Source organism: Pyricularia oryzae, chromosome 3 (assembly GCF_000002495.2).
Source record: "Pyricularia oryzae 70-15 chromosome 3, whole genome shotgun sequence".
Classification (NCBI taxonomy): domain Eukaryota; kingdom Fungi; phylum Ascomycota; class Sordariomycetes; order Magnaporthales; family Pyriculariaceae; genus Pyricularia; species Pyricularia oryzae.
The window spans coordinates 3,281,450-3,293,517 of NC_017849.1; the positions used below are offsets into that span (position 1 = coordinate 3,281,450).

Below are 12,068 nucleotides of genomic sequence, written 5' to 3' on the forward strand. Positions count from 1 at the left end.
GCTCAGTCAATCGAACAAGTACTAATTGTCCTCCACCACTAGATATTTATTGCCGTAGTTCAGTTCAAGCAAGCAGCAAGATCAGTGCGAAATCAAGCTACCTAAAGGGGGGAAATATTGCGCCAACAGGTCTTTTTCCTCTCTATCTCCCCGGATTGTGGCTCATTGCGGCTGACAGCTGTCGGTGGAACTGAAGTGTAAGAAGTAGCTGTTTGCTTCATTTTGCACTGGGGGCTCGGCGTTCTACTCAACAGATTGATATGACCCTGATTTGACAGCACCATTGGCCATCGAGACATCGGCCTCGCCTGTTTGCTTGATACAAGCTGGCGACAATAAATACGATGGCTAGCGCCGCCTTTAAAGAGACAGATATGGCTGGGGCCCTATCACCGGTATCCTCACAAACGACAAACTCAAGCTCCCTCAAAGGCCTGAGCACGCTCTCTTCAAAGGTCACCTCGGTGCTCTCAACTTCATATGCTGACTCCGAGTTCCGAGACGCTTTATCCCTCTTGGATAGCCGTGGGATCCAAAATACCGCCGAGGCCCGACGACGCCTCCGTTTGGATCTACACAGGGAAGTTATTGATAGCAATGGCGAGATAATTGATGAATTTGGTAGAGTTGCCGATGTAGGTCCCAAGTTCCCACATAACTCGCATGGCGGATTGCTAGTTCCGCTTCTGTTGAGCACAGGCTGTTGCGGCCAGAAAATTATAACTGACTTGACTGGCGTAGCAACTTCGCCGCATAGGCAACACGCTGGAAAAGCTCAATAACAGTTATGCCGAGATGAAAACTCAAGTTACCAAAGCTCACGAGTGCACCTCTCCTGTGCTGCAAGAGGCGTCAACCTTGATAGCTCAAAAACGGCAAGTCGAGATAAAGCAGCGGCTTCTCAAATCCTTTTCTGGACACTTCTTGCTTCCCGAGGATGAGGTTGCCATTTTGACTCTCACGTCGGAGCCTGTGGACGACCGTTTCTTTAATGTACTCGCCAAGGCCCGACGGATTCGCAAGGATTGCGAGATCTTGCTTGGTTTTGAGAACCAGACTTCGGGTCTCCAGATAATGGAGCAAACCTCGAGGAACTTGGATCTTGCATTTCAGAAGCTGTACAGATGGATCCAACGAGAATTCAAGACCCTCAATCTGGAAAGTCCGCAGCTAGGGTCTGCTATTCGCCGGGCGCTACGGGCACTGGCAGAACGACCATCGCTATTCCAGAACTGCCTTGATTTCTTCGCCGAAGCACGCGAGAACGTTTTGTCGGATGCTTTTTTTACTGCTCTCACAGGCACAACTTCTGGCGGCACAGTCGATCACTCGGTCAAGCCGATCGAAATGGCTGCTCATGATCCGTTGCGATACGTCGGCGATATGCTTGCATGGTCTCATTCGGCCACTGTTAGCGAGAGAGAGGCACTTGAAGTTCTGTTTGTCTCTGACGGCGACGCTATCGCCAAGGGGATACGATCAGGTCGGGATACCGAGGTATGGCGCCTTGTCGCAGAAGATGGCGAAGAAGCACCAGAGTTTGACCCCATCAAGGCTCTGAATGAGCTGGTGGATCGGAATGTCTCGGGTGCTGCTCGCCTTTTGCGTCAAAGGGTCGAACAGGTCATACAGACCAACGAGGAGACAATACTTGCGTACAAGCTAGCCAATTTGCTAGGCTTCTACCGCGTAATGTTTGCCAAGCTCCTAACTGAGGAGTCGATTCTTGTCGAGTGCATCCGTAACCTGGAGGCTGAAGCCTTGCGACAGTTCAGGTCGTTGATGCGAGACTACATCGCCAACTTGCAAGGCGAATTCCAGCATGTTCCACCGACCCTCGAGCCGCCAGACTTCTTAGTGCCCTCGCTACAACAGCTTGACGCAATAATGAAGACATACGAGACATCATTGACTGCGTCAGGGGATCGTGAAGCAGACTTCCAGCCCATCCTGGCCGAGGCCCTCGATCCCTTTATTGCCGGTTGCAGGAACATAGGCAAAGCCTTGGCACCTCCCAAGGACTCGGTGTTTCTGATAAACTGTCTCATGGCTATCAAGAGAGTTTTGATGCCGTTTGACTTCGCCAAGGGCCGAGTTGAAGAGCTGGGGGAAGAGATTGGCCGGGAGAGCTCCAAGCTGTCCGAGAGCCAATACCTCTTTTTCAGGGAAGCATCAGGATTGGCTGAGGTTTTCGATGCAGTACAGTCTCTAACAGACAAACCCGAGGACGTTGAAAGGGTCAGAACATTGGCACCGTTGGCTCCGGCGGCTCTAGTCCACGCTAGCCAGAGGCTCGATGATTTTCTACCGTCGGCACTACTGGATGCTCTTGAGAACATCAAGTATCTTCAAGACTCTACCATGGCTCGAAAAATCACCGAAGAGGCTGCTGAGAAATTCTGTCTGAATTTTGAACACGTGGAATACATACTTATGTATGCTGATGAATCGGCGGGACAAACACCACAAGCGGAGCGAAGCAGCGAGGATGACTACGGTGGGCCTCAGCTATTGCGGACACTCTTCCCGCGAACAACGGAGGAGATACGGGTACTTTTGTCATAAAGAGTCTCCGTGACAATCACATGGCATATCGACAGCGATTTGTCTCAATGCTTTTGAATTATACTGATCACAAGCAACTCGACCATATCATCCATGGGACTCTAACCCTAACCCACATTTTCTTTTCCAGCCCCCCTCAAACCTGCAAATGCATGCACCCACAGCTTAGTGTGCCCCGCTAATGCTGCTTAGCACTGGTACTTACGTCACTTAACCCGTCGTTATTGCCGCGGATTGAATGGCTTGGACCAGCCTGGGCTGCGGTCACTCACTCCAAAGTGGCGGGCGGAACTGACCTCGAAAACAAGGTAAGGTACCTACCTACCGACCTACCTACCGTAATCCTAAGTTCGCATCAGCAAGACGCATGTTCCATTTTGTAGCCCAGTAAAATGCCGGCGTAGACATAGCGACAAGATCCGCACCCGTTAGGTGCCTTGGCTTTCTAACTAACTCAACCTCATGCTGAAAGCCTGGCGCACAAAGAAATCCATTTCCGTTGCACACCTCACCTACCCCGCCGTTCGCAATTGAACTCGCACTCGATCGTATCACTTCTTGTCACGGTCGCATATCCAGCGATGCGCGTCCAACGACGCCTAGCATGGATGTAGACAGCCCCTTCAGAGACCTCCTGAGGACCACGTATGACGAGTGCTTTAGTGAGGCGCAGTCAGCTGTGACGCTGGAAGAGCAGGATGCTATAGCTCCAGCAGACCAGCGCTGGCGGGCCGTGGTCGGTCGCATCAAATACCTGCGGAGTCTCCTTCCGCAGGAGCACGCATTCAAGCACGAAACGGACAAGAATGCCATGAAGGGCCTCCGGGAACTCGAGCTGACTGCACAGGAGCATCTCGATCTCCACGAAGGCCTGCGCCTTTCTCTGCAGAGCCTCAACATCAACCAGCCAGTAGCGAGCCCCAACCGCAGCACATGTACTGAGCAAGACGATGGCCTTGCTTACGGCGAGGCTTACCAGTCTTACCCGCGGCCACCACTGCCTCCACGGGGAACATCTTCCCCGGGCCATTCGACTGCTGCAGTTATCGACAGCAGGTCAAGCTCCGATGCGGAGCTCATACCGTCGCATACCGACATGTCAACTCTCTCTTCCACGTCGGCCAGCAAGCTTCCTCCGCCGCCAGCTCCTGAGAGGAAATCAGAGCGTCCAGGAAGTCCGGGAAAACACAAGTTTAGGACCACATTACGAACAGGGAAGCCCGGGTTCAGGCCGCGGAATGCTGGTCCTACTGCGCCTGGGGCAGATATGGCTGCCGCTGCTGCGTGGACCTCAAAAGACTCGCGCACCTACCGCGATAGATCGCCTAGCAGCGAAGGCTCACCCAGGGTGGCGGCCGCGGGAGCACGCACACAAGCCTATCTAGCATCTTTATCCTCCCCGTCAGACCAGTACACAATGCGCTTTGACCGACATACGCGGAGACTTGTACCAAAGGAGAAGTCGAGGGCCGAGGAAAGGTCACACTCTTCGGAAGCTGCCGATTCTGCTGCAGCGGCAATGAGGAGCATGTCGGAGTCGACGAGGGTATCCGGTAGTGGAAACGGGGTCAACGATTCGAATACGGCAGCTACGGCTCCAGCTCTCGCGAGACAGGCCGCAAGGAGGAGTGGTGAAGTTGCCGCAAGCTCAAGGACTCGAAGGTCCGCTGATGGTCCGAGACCATCATTGGCCACTGCGCCTGCCGGCAGAGATGGTAGATCATATTCGGGGAGCTCTCGGCGCGAACGACGTGTGAAGGAAGAACCAATAACGCTTGCCAGCAACGGTGCAACTGCCAAGACCCACGATGAGAGGATGCCGGCATCTACAGAAGGAGAAGACGCAGAAGATATATGCGAAGATCCTAGTTCTATGACTTGGGAAGCCAAACGAGCATGGGTTCTCCGAAACATACCTCCAGGGGTCGAAGGGCCCACGGCTGCGCAGATTCTGGACGAGATCGATCCAACCAAAGACGTAGTGCATTGGAAAGAAATCGCGGGACTCGATGAAGCCAAGAATGCGCTCAAGGAAGCCGTAGTCTATCCGTTTCTGCGACCAGACCTGTTCAAAGGTCTTCGCGAACCCCCTCGAGGTATTTTACTCTTTGGGCCTCCGGGAACCGGCAAGACAATGCTCGCGCGTGCCGTGGCCACCGAATCCGAAAGCACATATATTGCCGTTACGGCCAGTACATTAAACAGCAAATACCTCGGTGAATCCGAGAAGCACGTTCGAGCCCTCTTTACTGTAGCCAAGATGTTGGCCCCAAGCATCATATTCATCGATGAGGTCGATTCAGTATTGTCAAAGCGCTCTAGCTCCGGAGAGCACGAAGCCAGCCGGAGGCTTAAGACTGAGTTTTTGATTCAGTGGAGCAGCCTGGAAAAGGCAAACACGACGGTGAAACAGCTCAACGGCAGAGGAAGTGGTGACAACAGGGTTCTGGTTTTGGCGGCGACCAATCGGCCCTGGGACCTAGACGATGCCGCAACACGACGGTTCGCCCGACGCCAGTATATCCCGCTGCCTGAGTCTGAGACCAGAAGCGTACAGCTGCAGAAGCTACTTGAGTCCGAGCTGAAGCACTGCTTGACAGAATCCGACGTTGAGGAGCTCGTGCGGCTGACAGAAGGTTAATCATAATCAGCCCCCTTCCCCTGAAGTTGAATGTTCCTTTTACTGACCTGAGCGCATCTCTAGGCTATTCTGGCTCCGATATTACGCATCTGGCCCGTCAAGCTTCCTATGGGCCTTTGAGATCGCACGGTGAGGCGGTTCTGCAAATGACATCGGAAGAGATCAGGCCGATAGACATGTCGGACTTTGTGGCTTGCTTACGTACTGTTCGACCGAGCGTGAACCAGAGCAGCCTGAAGCAGTTTGAGGAGTGGGCGAGACAGTTTGGGGAGACCATTGGATAGGCCGTTGGAATATTTGACACATGTTGGTTAACAAAAACAACATCGGCTGTCGACAAGAAGCTGCATATGACCTTGTTTGCTTGTTTATGGTTCTTCTTTTCTTTAGGTTTCATCATGTCAGGTCATGACTGTTAGAGTATGAACGCATCACTGGGGCGTAAACATGATATCGACTGAGTCGGCTTTTTCATGCATTCAACTCAAATCTCCCTCCATGGACGGGTCTTGACGTTTTATGGTTTGTCGTCGATGCAACCACCATGGACGCAGAAATGTTGCGAGATAAGTTCTTTAGATCTATATTTACACAGAGGTATGATACAATTTTTTCTCATGAGCCAGGCCATTGGTTCCTGACGATGAGCTCTTGTTCTTAAACACGGGCTCTGACCCTACTGATAGGGTCTCTCAGCCCCATTGCTAGACTGCATGACACACTCTGTGCCCTGCGCGTTCAGCAACCACACCAACCCCAACGCCACGCAACACCCCCAATAACTTTGAGGGTCACGGCGGAGGAGGGCCACCTGGTAATTTTGTTCCTCGCACACAACCTATGACGACTGAGTCTCGGTAGCCTCCTTTACGACCTGCTGCTCCTCGGCGAGCGGCAGCTTGCCCTCCTTCTTGAGCTTCCGTAACCTCTTCTCCTCAGCGGCGGCGGCGTACTTGGCCTTGGTCTCGGCCTCGATGGCGGCCCTCCTCTCGACCTTGGCGGCGCGCTTGGCCTGCGCCTCGGCTATCCTCTCCTCGAGGGTCGGGACGGGCGGGCGGGACTCGGCCGGCGTTGTAGCGGCGGCGAGGATGGAGACGATGACGTGGCGCTTGTGTCGCGACGTCGGCCAGCCGGGTGATATCTCGACGACGTCGCCCGTCAGGCACGAGTTGTTGGGGTCGTGCACCAAATGCGTCTTTGGTCTGTTGAAGTGCTGTTTTTGGGCGGGGATGGCAAAGTCAGCAAAAAGTGGTTGCTGTAAAGTCCTGAGACCGCTCCTCTCTTCCCCGAAGCCTCCAGCCTACATCTTCTGAATTTGCCTGTTGCTTTAGACAAGATAGCATACCTTCTTGATCACATTGTTGTATATCCTTCCTCCGACGCGGACCTTGACAGTCCGGTCCATTAGACCAGCAGAGACGACGACTCCAGGAATCTGGCGGAAGCCACGCCTGGCAGCCAGGACAAATTGCTCCGACATTTTTTTATTTTATTTTTATTTATTTTTTATTTTTTTGGCGGCTCTGCGCTCCTGTTGTCGTTCCCTTTATTTTCTCTTCCTAGAGACTGGTCGGATAGCAAATTTTTGGGTTCGGCGGAGCTGGCAGGCTCGATTCGGGTGTCGATTTGGTCTTGAGCTGGAATTCGAGGCTCAAGTTGCACGTGGTCCGAAGATTTGTAGTTCGTTATATGTCGGGCGTCGTGATTGCGTCCTCAACCACAGGCGTTTCTCTTGTCCCCATGTGAGGAACGGTGCTGGGTAAATTTTTGTTGCGATGATCGCTCGCGACAGCTCCGCACCGTGTACTCGGGGGCTGTTTGTTGTGGGCCCCCTTGGACAACACAACGAAAAGCCCCAGAGTATCCACATTTCTTCGGCCAGCTACTTTTTGGCCGACAAGGGTCCCGCATTACAAAACCCGGCCCCTGTCAGGTACCTACCTTACCTACCTAGGTACCTCCTCATACCTACAAAGTGAAAGCGAGGCACCAAAATCTCCCCAAGCTTCAAATGCATTTATGACCTTCATAACAAACCTCGCTTGCTTTGGAGAATACATTTTTGTCTCGCACTTGATTTGTTCCCTCACGGATTACTTGTCGAGTTCAGTGCCCTCAAGTGCTACCTACTATCTCTCCCAGTGCTTACCTTACTTACTATGCCCCACTGCCTACCCTGCCCCCTAGGTATTCTGCTTGTTACCCCTTACTCTTGATCCATGAATTAAGGATTGCAACGGTATTCTCATTGACATTCCACAAAAAACAGCCACTGCTATAGATTATGTGATTACACAATCTCAACGTTTCCTGCTCATAGTTGCCAGCATTGGCTCGAATCCGTCATCATCTGAAATCTCGTCGTCGCTGATCTCCAGTGGCTTCTGCGTTGACCCCTTACCCTTTTGGGTTGTACGCTGAGACTGTGAAAAGTTGAGAGTCGTCTGCTTTCCACGTGCCGCCGTGCTACGTGTTGCGACTGCCCGTTTTGGGGCAGTTGGCTTTGCTTTGGGTTTGGGTGGAGGGGCCTCTTCAAAGTCGTCTTCTTCATCAACGGCCATTGCATCTTCGTCGTCATCATCGCTATCCTCAAAGGGGCCCTTCTTGCGGCTGCTCCTTGCCGACGCTTTCTTGGCTGGCACAGCTGCCTTGGGGGCTGCCCGTGACGGAGCTGTTCTCCTCGGTGGCTCAGCCTCGTCTTCAAAATCGTCCATGAACGTGTCCCCATCACTCTCTCGTCGAGCCGAGGCTCCCTTGCCACGTCCACGACTAGACTTGGGTGCCGGCCCTGTATCTTGTTCGTCATCCTCATCTTCGTCAAGTTCTATGACTGAGCGAGGATTAGTAGCCCATGGGCCTTCGATATCCGAGTCATAGTCATCCGGTTGCGGTACGTTGATGCGTCTTTTCTTTGACCCATGACCCGCTTCAAACTTTGACGCTTGCTTCTTGAAAAGTGCAGCCATTTCCTTCTCGACATCGTTTTCGTCTGTCTCAAGTGCCATCATACCCTTGACCTGGGTAGTCAAGGAGTCAATGACAACGTCCTCCATCGCTCGCTTGTCGTCCTTGCTGACAAACTGGTTGACAGCATCACCCATCTGCTTCTGTGGTAAAATCTTGACTGACTGCGCGGCGAGATAGTCGGATACCAATTCCTCCACCTTCAAGATGTCTATATTGCCATCCTCTGCCATAACATTAGGGATCGCTAGGGGCTTTTTGTCTTCTGTTGTTTTTCTGTCAGTGTATGTTCAAGCGCCACAGGGCAGTGCACTCCACTTACTGGAGCTTGCTCCGACGCCCGACTTCTTACGATAAAAGTAGATGACATCGTTTGTATTCGCCACTTTGCCGGCAAAGCGATTGGAAAATCTTTGGGGATTTTCAAGCTTGAATTCGCCGCCGTCTGGCGCGCTATGCTCGACCTTGAGGCGGATAAGTGGCAGAGGCATTTCTGCTGGACCTGGGGTCGAGTTGCCCTCTAGCGCTTGCAATTTTAACCACTGACCCTGAGCTTCCTTGATCATATCTTGAACGATTGATATGAGTTGTTCGGTAACCTTGGCTCGATTATCTTTGTCCTTGGCAAGCTTCTTAAGCTTGGGCTCCTGGGATAGCACAATTTCCTTGGTAACAAATGGTCGTACCGTTTTCAGCGGGACCTTTTCGACCTGAAATTGTTTTCCAGTGACAGTGAGAACTGCAACGTGCTTTGTCTTTGCTTCTCCTGGGACCAGCGAAGTTGCTACTGATGATCCCGGCTGCATGACGTGAAACCGAGTCTCTGGGTTCTCGATCGGATCGATCAGACACTCGTGTTCATGGCCCCAAACGACAAGGTCCATCCATTCTGGCAGAAAGTTCTCGGGAAGATAGCTTGTGGCTGTGTGAGCGTGGTGGTTCTGGTGGACTGTGAGAAGATTGAACCAATCCTCCTTGGCCTGGTTTGGCCGAAAGAACTTGACATGATTATCACGAAACGTCCGGTGCATGCGCTCGTCTCGTACATTGCTGATGCCAAAAAGCGCCAACTTGGTGCGGCCTTTTTGCAACAAAACTGGCTTGACCTCAATATTGTCTGCCTCGGGCACACGACCAAAGTAGTTGACCAGCCCTGCAGCCTGTAGGAGGTCGAGTGAGCAGAAATGGCCGTCCCCGCTGGGATCGTCGTGGTTTCCATGGATAGAGAAGACAGGAATCGAGATATTTATATCTGGATCCTCATAGTTTACATGACCAAACGCACCCTCGAAAACCTCTGCAGCATCACACAGGAATTCGAGTTCGCACGGCTTCATCCCCAAGCAATTTTGCCGAAGACTGCGAATAACCTGGTACATGGACTTTCGGGAGGGCTTGTTATCGTGAAAGAGATCACCACCGAGAAGAACCATGTCGACCTGGATCAGGGGAAATGGACATTAGCAGCTGAATATGAGCATGTGGCCTAATCTCAAGCCTTACATCCTTCTCTCTGGCGATCTGCATCACTTCATCGAAAGTCCTCCAACTATCATCCCGGCGGACGGGATCACGCTCGTTGTAGCCAACATGGTTATCAGTGGCAACGAGTATGCGGATAGAATCGGGACCTAGAGCGTGTCAGAGATATTAACTGTCGTCTTCTGTACTAAATCAAATTGCCAAAGGGCAACATTTACAGCTCACCGTTGTTGGTTGAAGGCGCCATTTTGTGGCACGAATTAAGTTATTTTGTACCAATCACATCCCTAAAGCTCAAAAAGTTCTTTTTGTTCAGATCCATTCCCAGTTGGCAGAAAATAATGACGGTCACAGAGTTGAGCAAGTCGTAAGAAAATAATCACTTGATGGGGAAACGAGCGGGAGGGAAGGAAGTTCTTCAGTCGCGACGCGATCGTCGTCTCCTAAACGGTACACGAAATCACGTGTAAACCCGCAGAACTAACCCCACTACCTAGTTCTACACTGGACCCCTGTAAGCCCAAGGTTACCACCCACGCGCCGGAAGCTGGAGGGGTATTCTATTCCAGCCTTACAACGTCATTCACCAGAGCTCCATCCTCTGGAAGCTAGCTGGAAGGTACTATACCTTAGTAACCTTGGCTGCACAGGTTATTAGTCTATCTGACCTCACGGCCTTTATCTCCAAATGAGACTTTGCCATGTTTTTTCAGACTTGAAATTCTTGTCCTTTTAGCAGTTCCTTATTCTCCGGACCAAACAATGGCTACCCCGACAGCAAGAGGTACTGGTCGGCCTGGTGCGCACGATGGGCAGCAAAATCAAATCCCGGATGGGCCATTAACCTTGGACGAGACCCGTCGGGTTGCAGAGCTGCATAGAAGAGACCTAGCCAGTCGAAGAATTCAAGGTATGTTTCTGCAACAAAGAGCAGCCTGTCTTGGGTCAACCCAGGACTTTCTGTTCTCAATTGAGTCATTGTGATCGTCGTTTGAGCTTACCTACTCACATACCGATTCTACTCAGCGGAACAGGCAGATGACTTTGACACCACGGACGAGTATGATGACGATCCAGCGGAGGCGGAAGATGACCTGTCAGACGAGGACGAGCCTAACTGGAACAGCGGGGAGCTCCCAGGCGAAAACCATGAAATGGTCGGCGGAGACATCGACGTTGACATACACGACGAAGAGCCCAATCCTGACGAATATGACTTCGACGAAATGGAGGATACTACGCCCGTCTTTGACCCTGCCGCCATTGGCCTCAAGGAGATCAACAACCTCGCCCACTTTAGTGTGAGTAGTCATAAGCCAGGGAATGGTGTTGCAGAGCTCCTGAGCGATGATCTCGACAAGTACTGGCAGTAAGTTGGTGACGCTCTAAGTTCCCCTGTGGAACAAAAAAAAATTGTACAAACATTCAGCAGCATCATTGCAATTCAAGCAGACTGACCATATCCCCGCTTTTCCAGATCAGACGGACAACAACCCCATCTCTTGACCATGCACTTCCTCCGACGCGTGGAGATTCGCGCCATTCGATTCTACGTCGATTACCTGCAAGATGAGTCCTACACGCCGACCCACATCTTGTGGTATGCCGGCACAGGCCACCATGACCTGATGCAATTTGGAGAGCAGGGACTGGTCGATCCTCGCGGCTGGCAGGAGATCAAAATTGAGGGTTGCGGCGGCGGCCATGATGGCAACTCGTTGTGTTGCTTCATTGTGCAGATGCATGTCAAGGAAAACCACCAAAACGGCAAGGACACCCACATTCGAGGCATTAAAATATACGCTCTGGACGACAATACGCCACGAGCAAGTGGAAGCGGAGGGGTTGATTCTGTGACCGCTGAAAGGTCGCCGCGTCGAACTGCATCGGGGTTGGTACCATCACAGCAAGGTCTTTCAGGCGAACTTCTAGAGGATGCTGCCGCCGATGAGAGCAACCCACGACCGCCACAAACCAAAAAATCCAGACCAGCACAGTCTTCCTCCATTGTTGACTTGGAAGGCATGACGGTACCAGATTTCCTGCGCGAACCTGAGCTTCGCTGAGTGGGACGGGCTTGTATGCTATGATACTGCTTCACATGCGGAGATTATGGTATTTGTTTGATTCGTTCTGCCACTTTGTTTTTCTTAACACCTTGCTTAGAGTTTTATGATACCCCTAGATTTTGATAATGCAGCTTATGTGCACCGGAAACAGGACTCGGGAGATTTATCCCTGCTTGGTATGGCCAAGGGATATATTCTCTTACTTCTTGCATCATGCTTGTCTCTTTCCCTCCCTCTGAAATGACGCCTGGTGGCCTTAAAATGCTCTTTCTATGATAATACAAGTAGTCCGAGAAAACAAGAACACAAACCAATACTTCAAAGGCCTGGTTTAGCAGCTGTGAAAT

At 51.8% G+C, this 12,068-nt stretch overlaps 5 protein-coding genes across 5 annotated transcripts; 3 read left to right on the forward strand and 2 right to left on the reverse strand.

Annotated features, from left to right (window-relative positions):
* Positions 1–344: 344 nt before the first annotated feature.
* On the forward strand, positions 345–2,565 carry MGG_09558 (oligomeric Golgi complex subunit 6; the record flags this gene model as incomplete). Its single annotated transcript, XM_003712135.1, has 2 exons — positions 345–635; positions 742–2,565. 2 exons carry the CDS (start codon positions 345–347, stop codon positions 2,563–2,565), a joined length of 2,115 nt encoding a protein of 704 aa, XP_003712183.1.
* A 604-nt stretch (positions 2,566–3,169) lies between these two features.
* Positions 3,170–5,490, forward strand: MGG_09557 (vacuolar protein sorting-associated protein 4; the record flags this gene model as incomplete). The annotated part of the gene is made up of 2 exons (XM_003712136.1): positions 3,170–5,201; positions 5,270–5,490. The coding sequence occupies 2 exons, from the start codon at positions 3,170–3,172 to the stop codon at positions 5,488–5,490; spliced, it is 2,253 nt and encodes a 750-aa protein (XP_003712184.1).
* Positions 5,491–5,633: 143 nt separating this feature from the next.
* On the reverse strand, positions 5,634–6,987 carry MGG_09556 (mitochondrial 37S ribosomal protein S17). Its single transcript, XM_003712137.1, has 2 exons — positions 6,552–6,987; positions 5,634–6,419 (listed from the first exon to the last, which is right to left on the reverse strand). Exons 1-2 carry the CDS (start codon positions 6,684–6,686, stop codon positions 6,045–6,047), a joined length of 510 nt encoding a protein of 169 aa, XP_003712185.1. The 5' UTR covers positions 6,687–6,987; the 3' UTR covers positions 5,634–6,044.
* A 248-nt stretch (positions 6,988–7,235) lies between these two features.
* MGG_09555 (double-strand break repair protein mus-23) lies at positions 7,236–10,036 on the reverse strand. The gene is made up of 4 exons (XM_003712138.1): positions 9,878–10,036; positions 9,674–9,801; positions 8,493–9,609; positions 7,236–8,435 (listed from the first exon to the last, which is right to left on the reverse strand). Exons 1-4 carry the CDS (start codon positions 9,897–9,899, stop codon positions 7,507–7,509), a joined length of 2,196 nt encoding a protein of 731 aa, XP_003712186.1. The 5' UTR covers positions 9,900–10,036; the 3' UTR covers positions 7,236–7,506.
* A 192-nt stretch (positions 10,037–10,228) lies between these two features.
* MGG_09554 (anaphase-promoting complex subunit 10) lies at positions 10,229–11,943 on the forward strand. The gene is made up of 3 exons (XM_003712139.1): positions 10,229–10,562; positions 10,679–11,021; positions 11,130–11,943. The coding sequence occupies exons 1-3, from the start codon at positions 10,415–10,417 to the stop codon at positions 11,716–11,718; spliced, it is 1,080 nt and encodes a 359-aa protein (XP_003712187.1). The 5' UTR covers positions 10,229–10,414; the 3' UTR covers positions 11,719–11,943.
* The last annotated feature ends 125 nt before the right edge of the window (positions 11,944–12,068 follow it).

What these genes read in the sequence shown, in the direction of transcription:
- MGG_09556 (XM_003712137.1), bottom strand. Translation starts at nt 6,686, where the DNA reads ATGTCGGAGCAATTTGTCCTGGCTGCCAGGCGTGGCTTCCGCCAGATT. An exon ending in ACAACAATGTGATCAAGAAG is followed by an intron (nt 6,420 to 6,551) that starts GTATGCTATCTT and finishes GCCCAAAAACAG; the next exon opens with CACTTCAACAGACCAAAGAC.
- MGG_09555 (XM_003712138.1), bottom strand. Translation starts at nt 9,899, where the DNA reads ATGGCGCCTTCAACCAACAACG. An exon ending in AGATCGCCAGAGAGAAGGAT is followed by an intron (nt 9,610 to 9,673) that starts GTAAGGCTTGAG and finishes CCCCTGATCCAG; the next exon opens with GTCGACATGGTTCTTCTCGG. An exon ending in GGGCGTCGGAGCAAGCTCCA is followed by an intron (nt 8,436 to 8,492) that starts GTAAGTGGAGTG and finishes GAAAAACAACAG; the next exon opens with AAGACAAAAAGCCCCTAGCG.
- MGG_09554 (XM_003712139.1), top strand. Translation starts at nt 10,415, where the DNA reads ATGGCTACCCCGACAGCAAGAGGTACTGGTCGGCCTGGTGCGCACGAT. An exon ending in AGCCAGTCGAAGAATTCAAG is followed by an intron (nt 10,563 to 10,678) that starts GTATGTTTCTGC and finishes GATTCTACTCAG; the next exon opens with CGGAACAGGCAGATGACTTT. An exon ending in GATCTCGACAAGTACTGGCA is followed by an intron (nt 11,022 to 11,129) that starts GTAAGTTGGTGA and finishes CCGCTTTTCCAG; the next exon opens with ATCAGACGGACAACAACCCC.